General features: G+C 38.2%; 2 protein-coding genes across 6 annotated transcripts in view; both read right to left on the reverse strand.

The window, feature by feature from the left end:
* The window catches only part of LOC110561735 (vomeronasal type-2 receptor 116-like), a 799,658-nt gene that overhangs the window by 265,608 nt on the left and 507,917 nt on the right, over positions 1-26,133 (reverse strand).
* Positions 18,355-26,133, reverse strand: part of LOC110541660 (zinc finger protein 431-like) — a 52,857-nt gene continuing 45,078 nt past the window's right edge. For all 5 annotated transcript variants that reach the window (XM_060376158.1, XM_060376157.1, XM_060376161.1 and 2 more), the window contains 3 exons: positions 23,849-23,975; positions 23,593-23,653; positions 18,355-22,111 (listed from right to left, as the gene is read on the reverse strand). In XM_060376158.1, coding sequence (XP_060232141.1) covers positions 21,151-22,111; positions 23,593-23,653; positions 23,849-23,975 — 1,149 coding nt within the window. In that variant the 3' untranslated portion in view covers positions 18,355-21,150. The remainder of the gene's footprint in view (positions 22,112-23,592; positions 23,654-23,848; positions 23,976-26,133) is intronic.

The following is a 26,133-nucleotide window of genomic DNA, read 5'->3' on the forward strand; positions in this document are numbered from 1 at the left end:
AATCATTCAGAGGCTGTCTGTGAAAAGCTCCTGTCCTGTTCCCTGTCTTCTCCTGCTTCCTATGTCCATCGTGCTTACCCTTCTGAATTGACCATATTCCCTAGGGTCTTCTCTGGGAGTATAGATCTCAGTAGTAAATTAGGGAAACAACACACTTTATAATAGCTACAAACAACATAAAGTAGCTTGGTGTGACCCTAACCAAGCAAGTGAAAGAGCTGTATGAAAAATAATCCAATTGGATCTTAAAGCTCCCCAGTCTCCACTCTTTCATCCCTTTAACCTGCCTCCCAGTAGGAATAAGGATATTCTAAAGCCACATTTGTATCTCCCCCTTAGGTGAACATCTAGTAAAACCGTGGAGTCCATAAAACTCAAATTACCCCAGGAATCTCATTCTGCCAAATGGATGATTCCTCCAGATGAGAACATTTCTGCTAAATAAACTTTAACTCAATGTCTGAATACATTGCAGGAGATGAGTGTGCTGAGAATGAAAGAGGGATTTAAATATGTCAAAATTTTATTATATGGCTTGGTTATATTACTTAGTTGTGTCTTCCTTGCCTTCTGTCTAAAACTGTTAGGACCTCAGGGATGAATTAGTTACCTTATAACTTCATCACTGGTCAAAATTACTGAACAAATATGTTGGCATGTTTTCAGTTTTCATTAATAATTTGATTTTTGTCATTGTTTTCTCTCTTTTTTATTTTAAAGAATAGTCTCACAATTGAGATGTCCCACTATGTATACCTGGCATTCCTGAAACTTGGTATATATCCCAGATGTACCTACCTTGCCTCCAAAAGTGCTGGCATTATAAATAGACATGTCACAGCTTGATAATTCAGTTCATTGTCTTATTGATTCTGAGGGGCTAACCCTGGCTGGTTAGGGTAACCAGGACATGGGTTCTGGTCCTAACTCCAGTAACAGAAAAAGGCTCCCATTAAGTGCAGCACTCCTGGTTAAGGTCCACTGTCTTCCCTCTATGAGCAATATTATTTTCCTTTATTCGTGAGTCTGTTATAACTCATCTAAAATTTAGGGCAGAGTTCTATGCTTATTCTACAGAGAGAGAAACCAAGGTTCACACAGATAAGTGGTTTTGTACTCATCCCATCATTCTAGTACATCACTAATGAAGTTGAAGCCACCTCAGTGAGGTATGATGACACATGCCTGTAATTGTGCTTAGAAAGAGGAAAGAAGAATTTCAATATTTCAGTCACCCAAGGAGAGAATGGTCAGTGGTATTGTAGGTGATACTCAGAATAAAGACTTGTGATAATTGGTCCAGGCCAATGTCCCTAGCCTTCCCTGCAGCTCCAAAATTTCAGATCCATGGCACCATTAATTGTTTGCTAAGGTATTTAATTGTGTTTACTTGTGCTTTCTAATGTTTCTTGTCAAAGGCAGCTTAGGTCATTTCAGGGTTAGACTCCTGCTAGTCACTAATGAATGGAACTTTTCTGCATGTGGGGAAGTTAGCCTGAGTCAGGGATGAGTTTCCTAATTGTGGAAAGTCCTTAGCCCTGAAACCATATGCACAGAACCAACAGAAATGGACCCAGCAAGTTTAATCCATATGTTTTTACATTCTTGCTCACATAATTAAAAGGAAAAATGGAACATTGACACTAAAATCTAATAAAATACATGCAAACTGAATCCAAGTACAAATCAAAGATATCATCCACAATGACCAACTAGGCTACATACCAGATATGCAGGGCTGGTTCAATATATGGAAATCCATCAATGTAATACACCATTTAAGCAAATTGAAATAAAGACAACCTGATAATCTCCTTAGATGCTGAAAAAGCATTTAATAAAATCCAACATTCATTTATGTTTAAAGTCAAAGAGAGATAAGGGATACAAGACACTAATCCTAAACAGAGTAAAGGCAATATACAGCAAGCCTATAGTCAACATCACACTAAATGGAAAGAAACTTAAATCAATCCCACTGAAATCAGGGGCAAGGAAAGGCTGCCTACTCCAAACCTCTTTAATGTAGTACTTGAAGTAATAAGACAATTAAAGGAGATCAAGTGGATTCAGTTCAGAAAGGAAGAAGCCAAAGTATCATTATTTGCAAATGATATGATAATATAAATGAGTGACCACAAAAAAATTCTACCAGGGAACTTATACAGCTGATAAACACCTTCAGCCAAGTGGATGGATACAAAATCAACTAAAAAAAATCAGTAGCCTTTCTATATACAAAAGACAAATGGGATGAGAAAAAAATTAGGAAAACAAGCATCCTTCACAATAGCCACAAAGGGTATAAAGTACCTTGGTGGCTATTTTAACCAAGCAAGTCAAAGACTTGTGTGAAAGAAACATTCAGTCTCTGAAGAAATAAATAGAAGATATCAGAAGGTGGAAAGATATCCAATGCTAATGGCTTGGCAGGATTAACATAGTAAAAATGGCCATCTTACCAAAAGCAATCTACAGATTCAGTGCAATTCCCATCAAGTTACCAACACAAATACTTACAGACCTTGAAAGAAAAAATTCTCAATTTCATATGGAATGACAAGAAACCAAGAATCACTAAAACAGTCCTCTACAATAAAAGATCTTCTGGAGGTAACTCCATGCCTGATCTCAAGCTATAATTTAGAGCAACAGTAGTAAAATATGCCTGGTAATTGCATAGAAATAGAATGGTTGATCAATGGAACCGAATAGAAGACTCAGAAATAAACCCACACATTATGGACATCTGATTTTTGACAAAGATGCCAAAACCTTAAATTGGAAAAAGTGATAGCATATTCGACAAATGGTGCTGGTCTAACAGGATGTTTACATGTGGAAAATGCAAATAGATCCATACTTATTACTGTGTAGAAAACTAAAATTCAAGTGGATCAAAGACCTCAATATAAAACCAGACACACTAACCCTGTTAGAAGAAAAAGTGGGAAAGTGCCTTGAACTCCATGGCACAGGAGACAACTTCCTGAACAGAACACCAACAGCACAGGCTCTAAAATCAACAATCAATAAATGGGACCTCATGAAACTGAAAAGCTTCTGTAAAGCAAAGGACATTGTTGTAAGAACAAAATGAGATCCTACTGTGTGGAGCCATAGAATGGCTGTTTGACTCCTGCCTGTTTGGAATCTATGATGCATGTTGTGCTTTGCATGGCACAGTGAGTTTCCATCCCCGGACCACAGGTGCTGCTTTGAGCTTTGTAGAGATTTGTTCAACCGTTTAGATTTGGCAAGGTATGCATATTAGAACTCATCTCTCGCTTACCTGAGAACTGTCCTCCTGCTTTTAGAATTTCCTTGAGAATATGCTGCTTTGCGATTTTCACTGAAACTAGTTCCTCCTCCCACCCCCATTACCCATTCTTACTCTTTATAAGCTGTAACCTATAGAACAATACACAGACTTGATCAGATTTTCGTCTTGTCTCCATTCTTCGCGTCTCCTGTTCCATCCCATTTCCACACCTCCGTCCAGGTTCCACGCTAACAGCGGATTGGAAAAAAATTGGTGTCCAACATGGAGGCCTGAATATGGGGGATTCTGTGAAGAGCGCCAAGAGTGCAAGGCCGGTGAAGAAGTGAAAATAAAAACCTCGGGACGCAGAGGGAGCCTGCCTCAGCGCTCTGTCTGAGGTAAGAATCGGTGATCATGTGACAGGACAAGTAGGAGAGGCTCTCAATGCTCCAGAGGTAAAGGTTAAATCAAAGCATCTATTTAGATTTTTCAGTTTTATTAAAGACATTTGTCCATGGTTTCTTGAAGAAGGAACAATTAATGTAAGATGGTGGTCTCGAGTTGGAGACGTGCTGCAAGATTCCTATAGTACTTTTGGACCTGACAAGGTTCAGTCACAGCTTTCTCATACTCAGAAGAGAATTCGTTGAGAATTCTCATCTCAGAAGAGAATTTCTCATCTCAGAAGAGAATTCATTGAGAGTCTGGAACATTGCTCAAAAACTGTGGCCACCACTACAAAATTTGAGAGTTGAAAAGTTGCAAGCCACTGAGGTCAAAAAGAAGTTTTTGATCCTATCAGTTTCTGCCTCCCCAGAACTCCTGGGATAGGGGAACTGGAATGAGGATCTGTTTTAGTAGCCTTTCTGGAACTTCTGTGGCAGAGAAACCTGGGAAAAGCCAGGTTTTCGGTTTTACTTCATCTCTATGTATAATTAATTGTCTTTTTCTTGGTGTTGTGCCCAGAGTTACCGTTTCATTTCTGTGATTAATTATTTGTGGTTTTGCGTCTACTTGAAAGTGCTTGATTTTACTTTTGTTCAAAATTGCGGCTATTTTCGTTTCTGTGATTTCAGTTTTGTCCCAGGATATTAGCCCAGGTACAGGTCTTTAGTTTCAGTTTTGCCTGAGGTGGCAAAAACAAAATGCAAAACTTTTTAACCTGGAAAACTGACATCCCTGTATGGGTTGATCAGTGACCTTTGAGCTTGGGAAAAATTGACAGCACTTCAGATGCTAGTGCAAGAGCAATTAATGGCTGGTCATATAGTAGAAAATAACTCTCCATGGAATACTCCTGTATTTGTCTCAAAAAGAAATCAGGCAAACTGAGATTGTTACAAGATTTGCATGCAGTTAACTCTACCATTGTTCTTATGGGAGCCCGGCAACCTGGACTTCGTATGACTGTAGCCATCCATCAGGGGTATTATAAAATAATTATAGATTTAAAAAATTGATTTTTCTTTTTGCAATTCCTTTGCATCCAAAATGATCAAAAGCATTTTGCCTTCAGTGTACCATCAATTAACTTTAAGGAACCTATAAAAAGATATCATTGGAATGTGTTGCCTCAGGGTATGGCAAATAGTCCAACTTTGTGTCAAAAATTTGTAGCTTCTGCTATACAAAGAGCTAGAGATAATTGGAAAGAAATTTATATTATTCATTATATGGATGATATCATACTGGCAAGCAAAGAGGAAAATTCAAAGTGTTTTTACAGACTTAAAAACAGTTTTAAAAATTTTCAGGATTGTGGCCTGGTAATGCTGTTTCCCCCTCAGAGGGAGGTAAGTAAAGAGCAGGCCAATCAGTTCATGTCAGAGACAGTCCCTGTTCCTATTACAATGGAACCCACTTGGATACTGAACTGCCATGGGCTACATCTGTGCAAGGGTCCTAGGTTATCTTCATGCATAGTCCTTGGAGTATCAGTCTCAGGAAAGACCACTGTGCTCAGATTTTTTGGTTCTGTTGCTCTCCTTGTGGAGTTCCTGTCCTCTCCAGATCTTACTATTTCCCACTTCATTCATAAGATTCCCTGCACTCTGCCCAAAGGTTGCCCATAAGTCCCAGAATCTGCATTGATAGTCTGCAGGGCAGAGCTTTTCAGAGGTCCTCTGTGTCAGGTTCCTGCAGCATTATCAGGCCACAGAAGAAGACAATGCAGCCACTCCTGATGAGACCTAATTGACTAGGATCAGAAGGAAGGAAAAGAAGACCTCCCCTATCAGTGGACTTGGAGAGGGGCATGCATGCAGAGGGTGGAGGAATGGAGGGATTGGGACGGGAGGAGGGAGGGAACCACAGGGGGGATACAAAGGGAATAAAGTGTAATTAATAAAGAAAAATGTAAAAATAAAGAAAAACTTTATAAAAAAATTTTCAGGAGTACAAATTGCACCTGAAAAAGTTCAGCTTCAAGATCCTTATACATATTTGGGATTTCAGATTAATGGAGCAAAAATTATAAATAAAAAGGCAACTTTTAGAATGTGTAATTTAATGACACTTAATGATTTTCAAAAATTGCTAGATGATATTAATTGGCTATGACCTTATCTAAAACTAACCACAGGTAAATAAAAACCATTATTTGACAGCTTAAAAGGAGATAATGATCCTAAGTCTCCTAGAGCTCTTACTATGGAAGGAGGCTTAGCCCATAAAAAGGTTAAACATGCTATTGCATCCCAATGTATTACTTGTGTTGATTATTCCAAACCTCTAATGCTTATCATATTTAATACCACTATTAACCAACTGCAGTGTTCTGGCAAGTAGCACCAATTATGTGGGTGCACCTTCCCTCTTCTCCTAGTAAGGTAATATGTCCATATTATAATGCAATTGCAGATATTATTTTATTAGGAAGAGATAGTAGCAAAAAAATATTTTGGCATAGAACTTAATAAAAAATTCAGCCCTATTCTAAAGCACAAGTAGATTGGTTATTTCAAAATACAGATTGTTGGCCAATTGCTTGTGCCTCATTTTCAGGACAAATTGATAATCATTATCCACCAGATAGATTAATTCAGTTTTGTAATTTGCATGCCTTTGTGTTTCCCCAAAAGACTTCTTTACAACCTCTTGCAAATGAATTTACTATATTTACAGATGGATCTTCTAATGGTCAAGTGGCATATTCTTTTAATAAACAAACTATAAGTTTTCAGACCTTGTTAAAGTCAGCTCAGTTTGTAGAGCTGCAAGCTATTCTTCCCATATTTTCAGCCTTTCCAGATAAAGCTTTAAATATTTACACAGATAGTGCTTATTTGGCTCATTTGATTCCTATTTTAGAAACTTCAGCACAAATAAAATATGCTTCTGACACAGCAAAATTATTTTTACAATGTCAGTCTCTAATTCAAAAATGTTCTCAGCCTTTCTATATTGGTCATATTCAAGGTTATTCAGCACTACCTGGTCCATTAGCAAAAGATAATTTTAAAGCTGATTTGACAACTAAAATTATTGACTTTAACATGCAACATACAACATACAATGGACAATCTTTCATAGTCTGTTAAAGCTCATAAAATTCATCATCTTAATTCTCATACTTTACAATTAATGTTTAAAATTCCTAAAGAAAAAGCCAGACAAATTGTTAAACAATGCCATTCCTGTGTGACATTTTTGCCCACACCTTACCTAGGAGTAAATCCTAGAGGACTCATACCAAACGCTGTTTGGCAGATGGATGTTACACATATAAATAAATTTGGTAATGGCAATTTAAAATATGTTCATATTAATATCGATACCTTTATTTTTGCCATCCTACAATCTGGGAAAACAGGTAAACATGTCATAGCTCATTTACTTTCAGCATTTGCAGTGATGGGATTCCCTCAACAAATTAAAACTAACAATGGCCCTGGTTATATTGGAAAAACTTTTCAACAATTTTGTATTAAGTTTAATATTAAACATACCACTAAAATTCCATATAATCCACAAGGATAGGGCATGGTAGAAAAGGCTCATTTATCTATTAAAAATACTCTTGAAAAAATTAAAAAGGGGGAATGGTACCCAATGAAAAGATCACCATGAAATCTTTTATCACATTGTCTTTATTTTATATTTTTTCTTTTTTTATTTTCTTTTTTCTTATCAGTTACATTTTATTAACTCTGTATCCCAGCTGTATCCCGCTCCCTCATTCCCTCCCAATCCCACCTTCCCTCCCTCATCTCCACCCTGCCCCTTTCCAAGTCTACTGATGGGGGGACCTCCTCCCCATTCATCTGATCCTGTTTTATCAGGTATCTTCAGGACTGGCTACAAAGTCCTCCTCTGTGGCCTAACAGGACTGCTCCTCCTTTGGGGGGTGGGGAGGTCAAAGAACCAGCCATTGAGTTCCTGTTAGAAATAGTCCTTGTTCCCCTTACTATGGAAAACCAATTGGTTACTGAACTACCACGGGCTACATCCGAGCAGAGGTTCTAGGTTATATCCATACATGGTCCTTGGTTGAATGTCAGTCTCAGAAAAGACCCTGTGCCCAGATATATTTGGTCCTTGTGGAGGTCCTATCCTTTCCCCATCATACTAACTCCCCTTCTTTCATATGATTCCCTGTACTCTGCCAAAGGTTTGGTTATGAGTCTTTGTATCTGCTTTGAAAACACTGCTAGTTAGAGTCTTTCAGATGCCTTCAGTAGACTCCTGTCATACGTTCAATGCACATCCCATCTGTCTTTCTAAACGAGGATTGATCATCTTACCCCATTTCTGCTCTCTTGATTATCTTTTTTAGGTGTATAGATTTCATTATGTTTATCAGATCTTATAGGTCTATATAAGCGAGTATATACCGTGTTTGTCTTTCTCCTTCTGGGATATTTCACTCAGAATGATCTTTTCTAGATCCCACCATTTGCCTGCAAATTTCATGATTTCCTCCTTTTTGAATGCTGAGTAGTATTCTATTGTGTAAAAATACCACAATTTCTGTATCCATTCCTCTGTTGATGGACATCTGGGTTGTTTTCAGGTTCTGGCTATTACAAATAAAGCTGCTATAAACATGGTTGAGCAAGTATCCCTTTTGTGTACTTGAGCAAAGTTTGGGTATATACCTAGCAGTGGTATAGCTGGGTCTTGAGGAAGCACTATTCCTAAGTGTCTGAGAAAGTGCCAAATAGATTTCCAAAGTGGTTGTACCAGTTTACATTCCCACCAGCAGTGGAGGAGGGTTCCCCTTTCTCCACAACCTCTCTAGCATGTGTTGTCACTTGAGTTTTTCATCTTGGTCATTCTGATGGGTGTGAGGTGAAATCTCAGGGTCATTTTGATTTGCATTTCCCTGATGGCTAATGAGGTTGAGCACTTCTTTAAGTGTTTCTCTGCCATTCAATATTCCTCTGTCGAGAATTCTGTTTAGCTCTGTTCCCCATTTTTTAATTGGATTACTTGGTTTGCTGCTTTTCAGCTTCTTTAGTTCTTTGTATATACTGGATATTAGTCTTCTATCAGATAAAGGGTTAGTGAAGATTCTTTTCCAGTCTGTAGGCAGTCGTTTTGTTTTGATGATGGTGTCCTTTGCTTTACAGAAGCTTTTCATTTTCATGAGGTCCCACTTATTGATTGTTGCTCTTAGAGCCTGTGCTGTTGGTGTTCTATTCAGGAAGTTGTCTCCTGTGCCAATGAGTTCTAGGCTGTTCCCCACTTTTTATTTTATATTTTTTAAATGTTGATAAAGATGGTCATTCAGCAACTGAGTGATTCTGGCATACAAATACAAAAACTCAATATGCTACTGTTCTCTGGAAGGATCCTTTGGATGATAAATGGCATGGCCCAGTCCCAGTCCTAATATGGGGCAGAGGTGCAGTTTGTGTTTATTCCAGACCAATAGATGCAGCACAATGGTTATCTGAAAGACTTATAAAGCAAATAGATGACAATAATATATCCAGGGAAAAAGGAGTCCCTGAGAATGCTTCTTCTTGTTGTATAACGGAAAAAGAAAAATTAATTGGATCATCGCCTGGATGACATTGATTGTGGCTGCACTAGGATGGGGAATGGAACATCAACACTCAAATCCACACATTCCACTTAATCTTACTTGGTTAATCTTGGGGCTAGAACGAGAAGCTGTCTGTGGTGTCTTTAAACTCGCACATAAGGGGACCTGGTTTCCTGATATACTATTTCCATCATCCAAGCTATTCTCATATTGTGGTAATTGGGCAAACAATTGGGGCTAAGAATAGTAGAAAAAGATGATGGGGAGGATCAGGAGATAGCTATTGTGTCAAGTGGGGATGCGAGACCACAGGCATGGTGGAGACTTCCTACAATCACAGACTCCATAAAAGTAAACATAAAAGATCTTAAGGATGGTCAGATATGTTTCTATAGTTGTTTTAGAGGCACCCCACCTTAAATATTTCATTTACGGAGTCAGGAAAGAGGAAAAACTGGGACACAGGACTATCCTGGGGAATTAGAATTTACAAAAAAACTCAGCAAACACCCTGGTACTGTTTTCACTATGAGGTTACTCAGCCAATTACCTACAGATAAAACAGTAGGAATAGGACCAAATCCAGTTTTGGCTCCAGTTCTGAAACCTCTACCAGCACCTACCACCCTGCCCTGGGGCATGCTTTCCCAGGTTTAACACCTGTTCCTATAGTAACTCCTTTATCAGATAATCTACTGAGGATTCTCTTCTAGAACTTGTACAGCATACCTTTCTTACCCTTAATTAATCCAGACCTGAGCTAACAGACTCCTTCTGGCTTTGCTATGATGCAAAACCTTCCTATTATAAAGGAATTGCTGTTTTAGGTAGTTTCTATATTTCGTTAGATCACAGCTCATGTAGATGGTGACAAACCACTCAAGTTCATCTAACTCTACAGTCACTCCAAGGGCAGGGTACATGTATTGGTAAAATTCCTGCTTCACATAAACATCTTTGCAATGAAACCTTTAGAGTATAAATGCCTCAGGAGCAGGACAATACGTAATTCCTCCAAACAATACTTGATGGGCTTGTTCTGATGGTCTTACCTCAGAACAAGGTAAGACCATTTGTTTTATGATTCTTATTGTGTTTTAGTACAATTAGTGCCAAGATTAACATATTATTCCTCTGATCAGTTTTCTCATCTTTGGGACCCAAAGTAGGATCAAGTCTTGCTACACCCTAAAAGAGAACCAGTTACTGTAGTTACAGTGGCTGTTCTCCTGGGCTTCTGCCTGTCTAGGGCTAGTACAGGAATTTCTTCTCTAGTTTTGCAGGACAGATATTATGATCAGCTGAGTTCGTCAATTGACATAGATATTGAAAGAATGAAAACTGCTATTTCCCACTTACAAAAATCTTTAATCTCTCTTTCAGAAGTAGTGTTATGTAATAGAAGAGGATTAGACCTTTTGTTTGCTCAGCAGGAAGGACTCTGTGCTGCCCTAAAAGAGGAATGCTGTTTCTATGTAGATTATTCAGGAGTAGAAAAGGATTCAGGGAAGGCTTGGAGCAAAGAAAACTTCTGAGGGAACAAGAACAGGGGTGGTTTCAGCCTTGGTTTAGAAATTCTCCTTGGCTTACTACCCTTTTACCCTCCATTTTAGAAGCCCCTGATAGGCTTGCTCATTTTGCTTTCCCTCAGTCCAATATTGTTTAATAAGCTCATGGCTTTCCTTAAGCAGTAGATTGATGCCATCAAGACAAAACCCATACAGGTCCCTTACCACAGGCTAAAAATGGCAGATAACAGCCTCTTTGAGACTTCTCTTACAGAATACTGACCATCCCAGTGAGCTGAACCAGTTAGCCAGTGACGGGGACAAGAATCCACAGTGGTATTTTTCCCTTGTTGCATCCTAAAACAGGAGCTCAGCCAATAACTGCTGATGTATCCAATGACTGGCAAGCAAGGGTTAAAGATGCAGGATTCCAACCTAAGACAGGCACAGTTCTCTTGGGATCACAGGCTTGAAAAAATATAAAAAAGGGAGACCTGTGTGGAGCCAGGGAATGGCTGTTTGACTCCTGTCTGCTTGATATCTATGACGCACATTGTGCCTTGCATGGAACAGTGATTTTCCATTCCTGGACCACAGGTGCTGCTTTGAGCTTTGTAGAGGTTTAACCGTTTAGATTTGGGAAGGTATGCTTATGAGAACTCGCCTCCCACTTACCTGAGAATGTTGTCTCATTTTGAGAATTTCCTTGAGAATGTCCTGTTTTGAGATTTTCACTAAAACTAGTTCCTCCCCCTGAATTGCCCATTCTCATTCTTTATAAGCTGTAACCTAAAGATCAATGAACTGAGACTTGATCAGAATTTTGTCTTGTCTCCATTCTTCACAACTCCTGTTCTATCCCATTCCCACAGCCCTATCCAGGTTCTATGCTGACAATCCTGTGGGTTGGGACATTCAACCGTGTTCTTAGCAACTATCTATAATAGCCAGGAGTGGAAACAACCCAGATGTCGCTTAATGAGGAATGGATACAAGAAATTGTGGTACATTTACACAATGGAATACTACTCAGCAATTAAAAAACAGAAAATCATGAAATTTGCAGGCAAAAGGTGGAACTAGAAAAGATCATCCTGAATGCGGTATCCCAGAAACAGAAAGACATACATGGTATATACTTACTTATAAGAGTATTCTAGACCTATAATATAGGATAAACCTACAAAAATCTATACACCTAAAGAAGCTGAGAAAGGAGGACCCTGGGTAAGATGATCAATCCTCACTCAAAAACAAACAGGATGGACACTGGAAGAAGGAAAAAACAGGAAACAGAACAGGAGCTTACCACAGAGGACCTCTGAAAGACTCTACCCAGCAGTGTATCTAAGCAGATGCTGAGACTCAACCAAACTCTGGGGAGAGTGCAGGGAATCTTAGGAAAGAAGAGGGAGATGGTTAAGACCAGGAGAGGTCTGGACCTCCACAAGTAGAGCAACAGAACCAAAATATCTGGGCCCAGGTTTCTTTTCTGAGACTGATACTCCAACCAAGGACCATTCACAGATATAACCTAGAACCCCTGCTCAGATATAGCCCATATCAGCTCAGTATCCAAGTGGTTCTCTAGTAAGGGGAACAGGGACTGTCTCTGACATGAACTCAGTGGCTAGCTCTTTGACAGCCTTGCCCTGAGAGGGGAGCAGCCTTGCCAGGCCACAGAGAAGGGAAATGTAGCCAGATCTGAGAGACCTGATAAGCTAAATTCAGATGGAAGGGGAGAAGGACCTCCTCTATCAGTGTACTTGGAGAGAGGCATGGGATGAGATGAGGGATGGAGGGATACAAAGTAAATAAACTAATATAAAAAATAAAAATTTAATTAAAAATAGAGAAGGTGTTTTTTCAGGAAATAGGGAGCAGGATTGCTATAGCTTTAATCACAAGAAATTATTTCGAAAGGCTAAACCAAGTTTTATGGTCCCATGTGCTCAGAGACTAGAGATTTTTATTAGAGCACATCAAATACTACTCATAACTTTTCTTTCAGACTGAGCATCTTAAACCTGGAAAATAACATGCCACACCATATTACAAACTTTTTTTGTTTGAACTACAGTGATTGTTGAAAAATTCAGTAATTTTGCATTACATAAGTTCAGTCATTCATCCTGATTCTTCATTCCCTGGTCTGTGGGACTCAGAAGTGGCCAGTCAGGACATTTATTGATCATCTAAAATTGATTACCTCAGTAAAAATTGCTAATGTTCAGTACTTTTCCCCCTTCTTCTTGTGCATCACATACTGTGCTGTGACAATGACAGTTTCAATGTTCTCAAAGAACTCAATTCCTGCAGAGGCCACCCTTCATCTGTAAGCACAATAAAGCCAGAGATGTTGGAACACACACATTCACTGGCCTAATTTCCCTCTCCACTGACTAGTCAAGGTCTTGCCTGGAAAGATTTTATAGAGCACTTTTCCAGCATTGAAAAGCAAAGATAGGATTCAGGGTTCAGAGAGCTTTTCAATTACCTACATAACTTGAGGCAAGCCTGAAATACAGGTGATGTTGCTCTATATAGAAATAATCAACAGCACTTGAGAAAAATGAAAAGATATTCTCAATGGCCAGAAAACAAAGGGGAATAAAATAAATAATTTGTTAGAGAAACCCAAATTTAAAGAAGCCAAATGATTCTTTTAAGGGGATAAACGTAATTTAAAACAAACAAACAAACAAACAAACAAAAAACTAACTAAAACGACTTTGAAAAAGATGGGGCCATTCTTTTGCAAAGGGAACAACATTAAGATACTGTGTGAAATTCTCACAAGCACAGTATTACTTCTTTAGATTTGGGACCTGACACACAGTTAGAGTGAATGCTCTGTGTCTCAATCCCCATAGCTGACATGAACATGCAAGTGGAATGTGTATATCTGCACAGGACAGTTCCTCAGGTGGATATTCAATATTCATTAGATGATGCTTTGTGAGGACTGTCAAGCTAAGCCTTTTGAAGGTCCATAGGGAATGGTGAGTGACATCAGTGACTCCTATGGGTCCCCCAAAGATCCTGGTCGACTGCACACAGTGGTGACATAATAGGGACTCCTAGCACACTGTTAAAGTCTCAAAATGGATCTGAGGCTTGGGCAAAGATTGTTTCTCCCTTATTCACAGAAGTGTCCTAAGGTGACCTTGTCCTACATGCATTTCCATATAGTTGCACCATGCTTTGTTGTTGGCGCCTGAGACTACCATGGGATGGTCTGATTGGCCTTTCAATCATTTAAAGACTTTTACAATGGACAATAAAGTTAGACATACACCTTAGTCCAGTCTCCTGAGTCTTATTTGCCAGGATGCTGTGTGGGTTCTGTCACCACTCACACACCTCCTTCACCTGGTTCCTGATCCCCACAATGCTATCCTTCCCCAAACTGTACACTAACCAATCTGGTCTGTCTTCATTCGTCTGACATTAATTACCTGTTGGGAAATTACAAAATTACTCACCCTGCTACAATCAGTTCATTTTCAAAATGGTGACATCAGCAGCCCTTTGAGTACCCTATTTCTCCCTCTGATATATAAAATGAGCTAGTCTTCTTATTGTGGTCTCAAAGCAAAATCTGAGCTCCACATGCAATTCTTCCTGCTACTGCAAAAAAGAGTTGACCATATGACTCAAATGGGTAATATCAAAACTGAGTGGTGGTACAGCCCTATAATTAAAGATGATATTTAGCATAATCTAAAAGATGACAAGGTCATTTTCATGGACAGCAACAAAATGGGATCAAGGTCACCTGATTTGACATAGAAGAAGAGCCTGACTCTGTAATGTTTTTATAAAAGGCTTGGTAAGCATCTGTTCTAGAATTAATATCCTGTATATGGTGAAACTACTCTGTACACTTAAGAGATTAAAAATAAAAAAATGTCTTAAATGATAGCATGGATTTATCCCTGGCTACCACTCAAAGAGGAGCAGCCTACAACAGATTTTTGCATTCCACATATGCTGTAATCCTTAAGTCTCTTCTAGGTTAAGGACCCAGGATATACTTTGAACAATTTTAGTAGTGAGACGTGCTATAGTGCACGTCTAGTCCATTTCTCTTGTGTGTATATGGTTTCAGGACAGAACACTTTTCATTGGATATGTCATTTGGGAGCTCATCCCAGACTGAGACTAATCTCCCCCTTGCAGGAGAGTTGGCATTGTTTAATGACTAATAGAAATATGAACCTAAGTGACCTGAGCTGCTTTGGATGGAAAACATTAAAAAATACATGTTGGTAAATACCTTAGTAAACACTTGCTGGTGTCATGGCTTTTAAAAGATAGAACTGCAATGACTATTATGGACATTGGCCTGAGCCAATCACAAGGCCTAGCAGCATACCACTGACCATTCTTTCTTTGGGTGACTTGGAAATTTTGAAATTCCTGCCTCCTCTTTCAAAGCAACATGTCTCGTTTATGTGCTTTCAACTTCATTTAGTGATTTATTAGAATGATGGGATGAGGAAGATAAGCAGTCACACTTAACTAGATTATAAAACTACTAGATTATAAAACTACTTATCTCTGTGAGCCAGGTTTCACTAACAGTAGAATGAGGACAGTACTCTGCCATAGTACTTTGATGTGTTATTAGACTACATGCTGAAGAAAAACAACATTGCTCATAGATGGAGAGAGCAGATTATAAGGCAGGAAGGCACCATTGGATGGCAGCCTTCCTTTGTTACTGGAGTTAGGACCAGAGCCTATATCCTGGCTACCCTAACCAGCCAGGCTTAACCACTCATCATCAATAAGCCCATCAAAAGACATAAATTATTGAGGTATGTCCTGCCTACCTATATGGCAGATACTCTGGAGGCAAAGTAGGCCTATCTAGTTTATATACCACGTTCAAGTCCAGCCAGAGATTCATGCTGGTACTATTCTTTATAACAAACAGAGAATAAACAATGGATAAAATCAAATTATCACAGAAAATTTTAAACATATGAATATATGTATTTGGAGTAAAAATGTTGTGCAGTGATGAAGATAAAAGGTAACTAGTACATCTTTGAAGTCCTAACAGGTTTAGATAGAAGCCAGGAGATATGCACTATTATGTAATCTAATCAAGACATGTAATGAATTTTTCCATTCATCAAATCCTCACCCATTCATAGCTACTTTCTCTCCCACCAGGTATTCAGATAATGAGTTATTCAGCAGAGAATTTCTCATCTGGAAGAAACAGCCTTTCCCAGAATGAGATTCAAGGGGAAATTAGAAGTTAATGGAGTCTGCTGCTTCACTAATTTTCACTTAAGAGGATACAAATGTTTCTTCAGAATATCCTTATTGCTACCAAGCAGACAGGTTACAGAGATGACAAAGTGGGAACCAAGGACTTTAAGATCCAATTGGAGACCAGCAAGTATGGGCCTGTATGGTACTGTCACTGACAGCTACATATAGTTGCCAAGAAAAGGAAAGAGTAGAACACTTGGAGGGGGCTGACCCACCACAGCCGAGTAGATAGAAGATATAGCAGAAACCATCTTGTCTTCAGGCATATCACAAGCATTGTTCTTTGGCATTTTAATCCTGTATGGTTAGCATCCCTCCCTAACTTCATTCCTATTTCAAAGCTTTTTGTAAATGCCTGATTTCCCCAGCCCTAGAGTACATGATTGAGTCTCAGAATCCCCTGACAACATCCCCCATGTCCTCTGGAGTAACCAGCACTCAGGAATGCTTACTGAATGTTTTTCAGGCATCTGTGAAGCAGAATACAATCCCAGTTAGACAAGGCAGTCTTTATTGCTGCCAGTTTTTTTTTTTTTCTGTCCTTAAAATAAGCATAAGCTTCAGCAGGGGTAAACTTTAAATGTGTCCTTACAGTCCCCCAGAGCTGCCTACTTACCACCTGTGAGCTGAACTCAGTCTTGTGGCTTTGGTGAAGTGGTCAGCCGCTTCTTAAACACTTGTATTCTCAATTTCTCATTTTTTAAACACTTCCCTCATTTGGGGGAGATCAGGGCAGAGAGACTTATTTAACTCCCAAACTAAATGATGTTCTGATGCTCTAAGCCTTATTTTTCTTCTGCATCATCAAGGTTGTGTTCAAGATGAACTTACGATCAACTATTCATACCTTACTGCTATGAATGACGTGCTCATGGGTTCAGTCCTTAAGAGCACTGTCTGCTCTGACACAGAGCCTAGCTTTGAACTCCATCACCCAAGAGACAGCTCACAACTGCCTGAGGTCTAATCACATGCATCAGATCCTCTATTCTGTCCTCCATTGATACATAGTATGCACTTGCTATACATTGTGAAATAACTAATACATAGAAATTAAATCAGTTTCCTTTAATATTAAAATTTTTGGGGGTTTTTTTGGCTTTTTTTCACAATATAGAGTCAAGTATGTGTGTGTCTTTTCACCACTTGCATACTGGTCCCCAGGGGGACAGAAGAATACATTAGGTGCCTTGGACATAGGAAGACGGGTAATTCTGAGCCCTCCAATGTCAGTAATATGAACCATACTTAGGTACACAAGGAAAGCAGAACTATGAACTTTCCACCTCATAAATGTGTCATTAGAGTGCAGAGGATGGAGATTTTCCATTTCTGCTTTTGTCTCCTAGCACTTCCAGGTGAAAAAAAGTCCCTGCTACATGGTTGTAGAAGGACTCAAATGGATTTCTATCCCTCTGTGAATGGACTTTTCATATTTCTATTTTTTTTCATTGTTAACACAGTTCTCTTAATGCGAGTAAAGATGACAAAAGGATTGGTTGAAACCACTCAGAACCTTGTAAGAATATATCAGAAACATTTCCATATTTTGAGATATATTCTTTCATTTTTGAAACTTTGGGGGACAGAATATCTCTATCTAGCTTTACTGGAACTCACTCTTTTGACCAAGCAGGCCACAAATTCAGACATATCGGCCTGCCACTGTCTCCTAGGTGCTATGATGATAGGCGTGCACCTCTAATCCCAACTGAGGTTTATTTGTAAAATGGCCTCTCTTTGAAACAGAGAAAGGAAGGACAAAATAAGATTTTAAAAGGAACCATCAGTTTTGATAAACAGTAACACCTCTTGAATTTCTATACTAATGTATAGAAATCTGGCAATTAAATTTCTCTGTTTTCAACAATTGGGTGATTTTTTTATGTTAGTTTCATCAGTTTAATAATGGTGGATATGTTTTTGTGTGTATACATTTCGTCAATTGATCTTTAAGCGGTGAGAGGACAACGTACTGCATTCTATCACTACTTCCCCTATATAAGTTATAAAATAACCCGGGAAGTCATTTTGTTCAAGTAATGTCAATGGCACTTATATGGATTTAAAACTTATTTACCTTCAGTGTGTTGGTGTGAATATTCCAAATCCCAATTGTACAAATGAGAGAAAAAAATGTAGAAGTAATATGAATCTCCCAGAGTGAACTTGGGTTTTCAGGGTTAGCAGCAACCAACTTCACCCATGGAGACAATTCTCTGGCATTTGTGTGTCGTTCTAAGATATGTAGCGAACAACTGTTTATTAGTAAGACTAGATAAACACATTCACAAAACAACACTATATAATTTTCTTTGACAATACGATTTATTATTCAGATCATCATGCTTTCTCCACCCTTATATGATGACATTTCCAATTTGAAAAGAAGACAAGATTTTATGGATATTTCAACCAACCTTATTTCAGAATCAGTTTGTCAGCTTTGTGGAAATATCTGAGGTATGCAAAGCTGGCAACTTGACATTTCATTGGCATACAAAGACGACAAAAAGTAGACCAAAAAGTTGTCTTCTACTATCCACATAGACATGTGCTAAAAACCCATAATCATAGTACACACACCAGAATTCTTTTTACTAGCAAGAAATGAAAATGTTGTTACATTGTCTAGCATCACTACGTAATTTCCTGAGAAGCTAATACTTCAAGATGAAGTGTCAAAGGATACCTACTGTGAATATGAAGAATTATGGAACAATATATAATATATACATATCCATAGAACATCAAGCTATGTTGTGAGATATGCAGTTGACTGATGAATATACTATTTCCTTATATCTCTACCAGATAGATGAAAAGGCAGAGTTTCATGTACCAAATTAAATATGTTCATAGAGATTTCCTGCACAATGAATTCTTTTCTGATAATGGACACTACAGAAATGTTCAAAGTCTTCATCCTATTAAAAACATTCATAGGATTTCTCTCCAGTATGTGTTCTTTTGTCTTTGCAGATAAAATTTTTTATTAAATTTTTATTTTTTATGTTAATTGCAGTTTGTATGCTTTGTATCCCAGCTGTAGCCCCTCCCTCATTCCCTCCCAAGCTCACCCTCCCTCCCTCATATCCTCCTTGCCCCTCTCTAAGTCCACTCATAGGGAAGGTCCTCCTCCTCACCTTCCATCTGACCCTTATCAGGTCTCACCAGGACAAGCTGCAATGTGCTCCTCTGTGGCCTAGCTAGGCTGCTCCTCCCATGGGGGAGGTGAGGAGGTCAAAGAGTTAGCCACAGAGTTCATGCCAGAGACAGTCCTTGTTCCCCTTACAAGAGAAGCCATTTGGATACTGAGCTGCAATGGGCTACGTCCAAGCAGGGATTCTAAGTTATATCCAAACATGGTCCCTGGTTGGAGTATCAGTCTCAAACAAGGATAAATTTGGTCCTTCTGGAGCTTCTGTTCCCTTCAGGTCTTATTAACTCTCTCTTCTTTCATATGATTCCCTGTACTCTGCCCAAAGTCAGCATCTTCTTTAATACACTGCTAGGTAGAGTCTTTCAGAGACCCTCTATGATGGGCTCCTATATTACTTCTTGCTTTCTCCTACTTCCAATGTCCATCAAATTTGTATTTCTAAGTAAGTATTGATCTTCTTGCCCCTTGTTAAGCTTATTTAGGTGTACAGATTTTAGTATGTTTATCCTATCTTACAGGTCTAGTATCCACTTATAAGTGAGTATACACTGTATGTGTCTTTCTGCTTCTAGGATACCTCACTCAGGATGATCTGTTCTAGGTCCCACTGTTTGCCTGCAAATTTCATGATTTCCTTGTTTATAATTGCTGAGTAGCATCCCATTGTGTAAAAGTACCACAACTTCTGTATCCATTCCTCTGTTGAGGGACATCTTGGTTGGTTCCAGGTTCTGGCTATTACAAGTAAAGCTGCTACAAACATGGTTGAACAAATATCCTTGTTGTGTACTTGAGCATATTTTGGATATTTGCCTAGGAGTGGGATAGTTAGATCTTGAGGAAGCACTATTCCTAATTGTCTGAGAAAGGGCCAGATTAATTTCAAAAGTGGTTGTACAAGTTTACATTCCCACCAGCAATGGAGGAGGGTTCCCCTTTCTCCACAACCTCTCCAGCATGTGTTGACACTTGAGATTTTTATCTTAGCCATTCTGATGGGTGTAAGGTGAAATATCAAGGTCATTTGGTTTGCATCTCCCTGATGGCTAAGGACATTGAACATTTCTTTAAGTGTTTCTCTGCCATTTTACATTCCTCCACAGAGAGTTCTCTGTTTACCTCTGTACCCCATTTTTTAATTGGATTACTTGATTTGTTGCTTTTGAACTTCTTTAGTTCTTTATATATACTGGATATTAGCTCTCTGGCAGATACAGGGTTGGTGAAGATCCTTTCCCAGTTGGTAGGTTGTCATTTTGTTTTGAAAGCAGTGTCCTTTGCTTTACAGAAGCTTTTCAGTTTCATGAGGTCCTATTTATTGTTGATCTTAGAGCTTATGCTATTGGTGTTCTGTTCAGGAAGTACTCTCCTGTGCCAATGAGTTCTAGGCTATTTCCCACTTTTTCTTCTAACCAATTTAATGTGTCTGGATTAACATTGAGGTCTTTGATCCACTTGGATTTTAGTTTTGTGCAGGGTGCAGATAAAAGTTTTGACAAAATACTTTCCCACACTGAATACATTTGTAGGCTTTCTCTCCCTTGTGTGTCTTTTTATGTATTTGGAGATTACCATATGGTGAAAAAGTTTTATAGTGGTTACCCTCATACGGATTCTCTCCAGTCTGTGCATTTTTATGTATTTGGAGAATACCATGCTGTGGTGACTCTTTCCAACACTGGTTACATTCACAGGATTTCACTCTGGTATGTGTTCTTTCATGTACTTGCAGATGACTATGTTGTAAACATGCTCTAGCATACTGATTACATTTGCATTGTTTCTCTCCAGTAAGTACTATTTTATGATTTTGGACATTAAAACATTCTGAAAAGGCTTTACCACACTGGTTATATTCATAGGGTTTCTTCCCAGTATGTGTTCTTTTATCAATTTTTAGATTACCACATTTTGAAAAACCTTTATGTAACTGGTTATATTAATAGAGTTTCTCTCCAGTATGTGTTCTTTTATGTCTTTGGAGATTACGGTCACATGAATAGGCTTTACCACAATGGGTACATTCATAGGGTTTCTCTCCAGTATGTGTTCTTTTATGAACTTTGAGATTACCCTGACATGAAAAGGCTTTACCACACTGGTTGCATTCATAGGGTTTCTCCCCAGTATGTATTCTTTTATGTCTTTGGAGATTGCGGTCACATGAAAAGGCTTTACCACACAGGTTGCATTCATAGGGTTTCTCTCCTGTATGTGTTCTTTTATGACGTTCGAGATGAGCATGACGTGAAAAGGCTTTACCACACTGGGTACATTCATAGGGTTTCTCTCCAGTATGTGTTCTTTCGTGAATTTTGAGATTACTCTGACATGAAATGGCTTTACCACACTGGGTGCATTCATAGTGTTTCTCTCCAGTATGTGTTCTTTTATGTCTTTGGAGATTACGATCACATGAAAAGGCTTTACCACACTGGTTACATTCACAGGGTTTCTCTCTAGTATGTGTTCTTTTATGACGTTGGAGATGACCATGACATGAAAAGGCTTTACCACACTGGTTACACTCATATGGTTTCTCTCCAGTATGTATTCTCTCATGTACCAAAAGACTACCATGTTGTGAAAAGGCTTTACCACACTGGTTACATTCATAGGGTTTCTCTCCAGTATGTGTTCTTTTATGAATTTTGAGATTACCCTGACATGAAAAAGCTTTACTACACTGGTTGCATTCATAGGGTTTTTCTCTGGCATGAGTTCTTTTATATCTCTGCAGATGATTGAGTTGTAAAAAGTCTATCCCATACTGGTTATATTCATAAGGTTTGTCTCCAGTATGTGTTACTCTATGTCTTTGGAGATGACTGGGTTGGGAAAAAGCTTTTTCACATTGATTACATTGATAGGGTTTCTCTCTGGTATGTGTTCTTTCATTCCTGCAAAGATAATTGGTACACATGTAAGCTTTACCACATTCATTACACTGATAAATATTTTTATCTGTATGAATTAATTTTACAATTTGGTCTCATTGAAAAGGGATACCAGATATTAAGGTTTCATCACATTGCATTCATAATTTTCCCTTTCTTAATGGGTTGTTGAGTCTTTGTAGACATCTGTGACAGTAGGGGCATTTATTATATGGTTTAACCTTTGATGAGGTTTTTCTTAAATGTAAAGAGAAATGGAGACCATTCTGATATTAACCACAGTGACTGAATTTATACTTTTCCTATACATTGCATCAGTAAAGTAAATCAAAACAAACACATGAATTTCCACGAATTTTTGTATTCATAGAAATTGTCCACAGTGTGAGATTGTGGATATATTCCCAATGATGTTGAAAAACTAATTAATTTTATTAGTTTATTAGTAGTCCCCCACTTACATTAGATTTCCTGAATGAGAAACAAATTTAAAAAATGGCTTATTAATAATTCATAATTAGGTAAGCAAAAATGAAGTACAGATTTACTATCAGACTGTGCTGTACACATGCATTGGATATTTTAGAAAACATTAACCTGAGGTAATGTATATGTGAATGCCACTTGGGAAGAGTAGGCATTGCTGGGTTCGTTCCAAGGAAAGCCTCTACAAAGAGGTGATCCTGGAGAAACTACAAGATTCTCACTGTTACACCTTGAGCTATGAGTTCTTTTATTTTTTTACTTTTTCACTAATAATTTCATTATTAACTAATTAATATTTAATAATATAGTAACTGTAAACTTGTATCACATTCAGAAAGTATAGTCACAGTGGGAACTACTACATATCTCATTGTTCTGGGAGAGAGAGAGGTACGTTGCTATTTTCAGGATCACTATGCTTATGAGGCTTGTATCCACTCTGACCAATATTACAATACTTCAAAGATAAATAACAAATGAAAGATTTTTCACATTCACCAATTGATATTTTGATCCTCAGACATGTACTATATGGATTAATGTTTTTCCACAACAACATTTTGAATCCCATAAAGGACCCCACTCTCTAAAGTTAGCGATGGTTTAAAAGCATGTAAGGAACAAATGCTTTACTCTGGACTATTTGCTAACTGGAAGATACTGGACATATACTTATCATCCAATGTGTATACATTTTGCAATGTTTATGTTGTAGGAGATGATACAGATTGATAGTTCAACATCATAGCTCTCATGGGGCTATGGTTCAAATGGTAACATCTGTGACTGAACTCTTTTCTTGCCAGCTTTCTTGGAGGAATTCTATTCAGATTTTGGATTTGTAAGAATTTCGTAATCCTTTATACACTTGAAGTAGTGCATTTTTTTCTTAGTTTGTTTTTAACAATGATGCTTTTCTTTAACATTCCTGGAACATTGAAATTTACTAAGAGGCATTCAGAAAACTCATATTCACATCTCTTGCACATGAAAATTACCTTCTAAGTCTTCCAGAACTTTGACCGTGTTCTTCAATATTATGGTCTTCCCAATTGAAGCCTAAAATATGTATCAGAAAATGTATGAGATATTATTCATAATTAGGCATACTTTAAGTTATTATCTTCAGTGAACTTTAGATCCAAGCCTGATCTATACATATCATTCTTCAACCTTCTCAATTACAGTTACAGGCAATGGCAGCAATAACAGTTGTGCCCTTGTTTTAAAAACTGAAAGTAAGTTCAGTCTTACCTATAGCAAACAGGTTCCTGTAGGTCTCCAGCATCACATCTTTGTAGAGACTTTTCTGGGAAGGATTCAGCAAAGCCCACTCTTCCCGAGTGAAGTTCACATGCACATCATCATAAGTCACTACATCCTGAAATATCCCATACATGTGTGGAAAAGAAAGCATGAAAATGACAACCCTGTACATATATACTCCATTGAGAATATAGTCATGTATAGTTGTTGACACAAAAGTTCTAATGTAATCACTAAGTCATTTTAGAAGGCAACTGAATAATGAGGTTTACGTCTCTCATTTCTACTCCTTTGAAATAGGATATAGCCTGAAAAGAGAAATGGCAATGAACAGAAAGGGGTGGTGGTGGTGGGGATAGACAGAGAGAAATGTACTGAGCACACATCAGACAAATTGTGAGAACAATTACTAACTACTAAAACTAACGGACAAGCTAGGTGTATTGTCTCAGGCAATGTGTACTAGGTCAGCCAGAGGTACATATTAAGACCCTGTCTCCTCTGCAAAAATCAATCAAAGAAACAAAAAAAGTAGATGTGATGTTCACAGATGTTCTTACAAAGAATAATATTTCATCTTCCAAAAACCTGAAGGGCCCCAGTTTAAACTATACAATTAATAAGATCTTACTAAAAGGGAATGCATGTTAAAAAATAATAAAATGAAAAATAAAATATTAGCACTGAAAATTTTGATCATAAATAAACAACATAGGGCAGGAAGAATGGCTTAGCAGTGAAGAGCTCCTGCTGGTCTTGCGAATAATTGGGACATATTGCCAGTATTTACATGGAGGCTCACAATTATCCATTACTCCAAGTTGTGGGTATCTGAGACCATCTTCTGACTCCTGTGAGGCATACATGCATACAGGCAAAATACTCATATCCATTCAAAACCTTCAAAACAAAACTGGAGAAAGACTTTCATGCACCTGGAATGCAATGACTCCAAAGATTCAGCCAATATTATTGCTGTAAAGATATGCCATCCTGAGAAATAAAATATATCCTATGACAGATTTCAAAATTTAAAGGTGGACTTGGATGAAGATGAGAACAGGGCATATGCTTGGTGGGCACAAAACACTACATTTCAAGACCTATAGACAATAATAGAAAAACAAAACAAAATGAAACAAAAATCCCAGGCATGCCAGCCTATATTTAATCCCAGCACTGTGGAGCCAGTCAGGTGGATCTTCTAATTCCAATGCCTGTCTGACCTATATATCTACTTTCAGGACAGCCAGGTCTAAGCAAACAAACATTCCCTTCACTGTATGTACATGAATATGTATATGTGTATGTATATGTATATATGTTAATGAATGAAATCTATAATAACATCAAACTACCAAAATAGCTTAAAACTGAATAACACTTGCTTCTCATATCGTATGTTATTTAGTACTAGAGTCTATAATAGTTGAGGTATGACAGCACCAGAAGGCAGCTGACTTATCAGTTTCAATTATAACACAGTAGACACCAAGATCAGAATATAGATTGAGTCCATAGATACTCCAATGCCATCTCCAGGAAAAATCTAGAAAGGTTCCTCCTACCAAATCTTCCATAAACTCTACAAAGAAAAGACACGTATTCAAAGGCATTCTATTATCTGGGAGCTTTTTGATACAATCAACTACATTCTAAAGCCTGTTACTATAGGCTCATGGTCATCCCATAATGAAAATGCATTTAGTCTTAATTCAATAGTCCTCAGGGTCTGCAACAGCTCCGATAATGTTCAAATATCCAAAGTCTGTTTTGACACTAGATAATCTATTTCTTGCTACACCTTGTAAAATCAGAAAGCAAGTTACATCCTTAAAACACACCCTGGCACAGAATACACTGTCTAATTCCAAAAGAGAGCAATGTGTATAGTGAGGGAAGATTGGACCAAGATAGGAAACCCAGCAGGGCAAACACCGAATGTTGTCACTGACCTCAGACACATGTGTCTTCAGTTTCATAGGGCTTAGGTGGCTCTGAAACTGTAACTTCTCAGTTGGTTACTTCCATTGTCTGTATGTGTCTCTCCATGACAGGTGTCTCATTGCTTAGTTATCTCAACATCTTGCGGTCACAACTTACAACTTGGATTTCCTCCTCACAGCTTCATGCAATGCACTCTCACAATATTCTCACTGCTGCTCTGACTCTGCCAAACTCAGCTGGCTGGAACAGTTTTGAATTGAAAGCACGGAGGAAGAATCCATGACCTTAAGTTTTATATCGTTCTTGTTTGAAGAATCAAAGCCACG

Source organism: Meriones unguiculatus (genome assembly GCF_030254825.1).
Source record: "Meriones unguiculatus strain TT.TT164.6M chromosome 13 unlocalized genomic scaffold, Bangor_MerUng_6.1 Chr13_unordered_Scaffold_34, whole genome shotgun sequence".
In the NCBI taxonomy this organism is placed as follows: Eukaryota; Metazoa; Chordata; class Mammalia; order Rodentia; family Muridae; genus Meriones; species Meriones unguiculatus.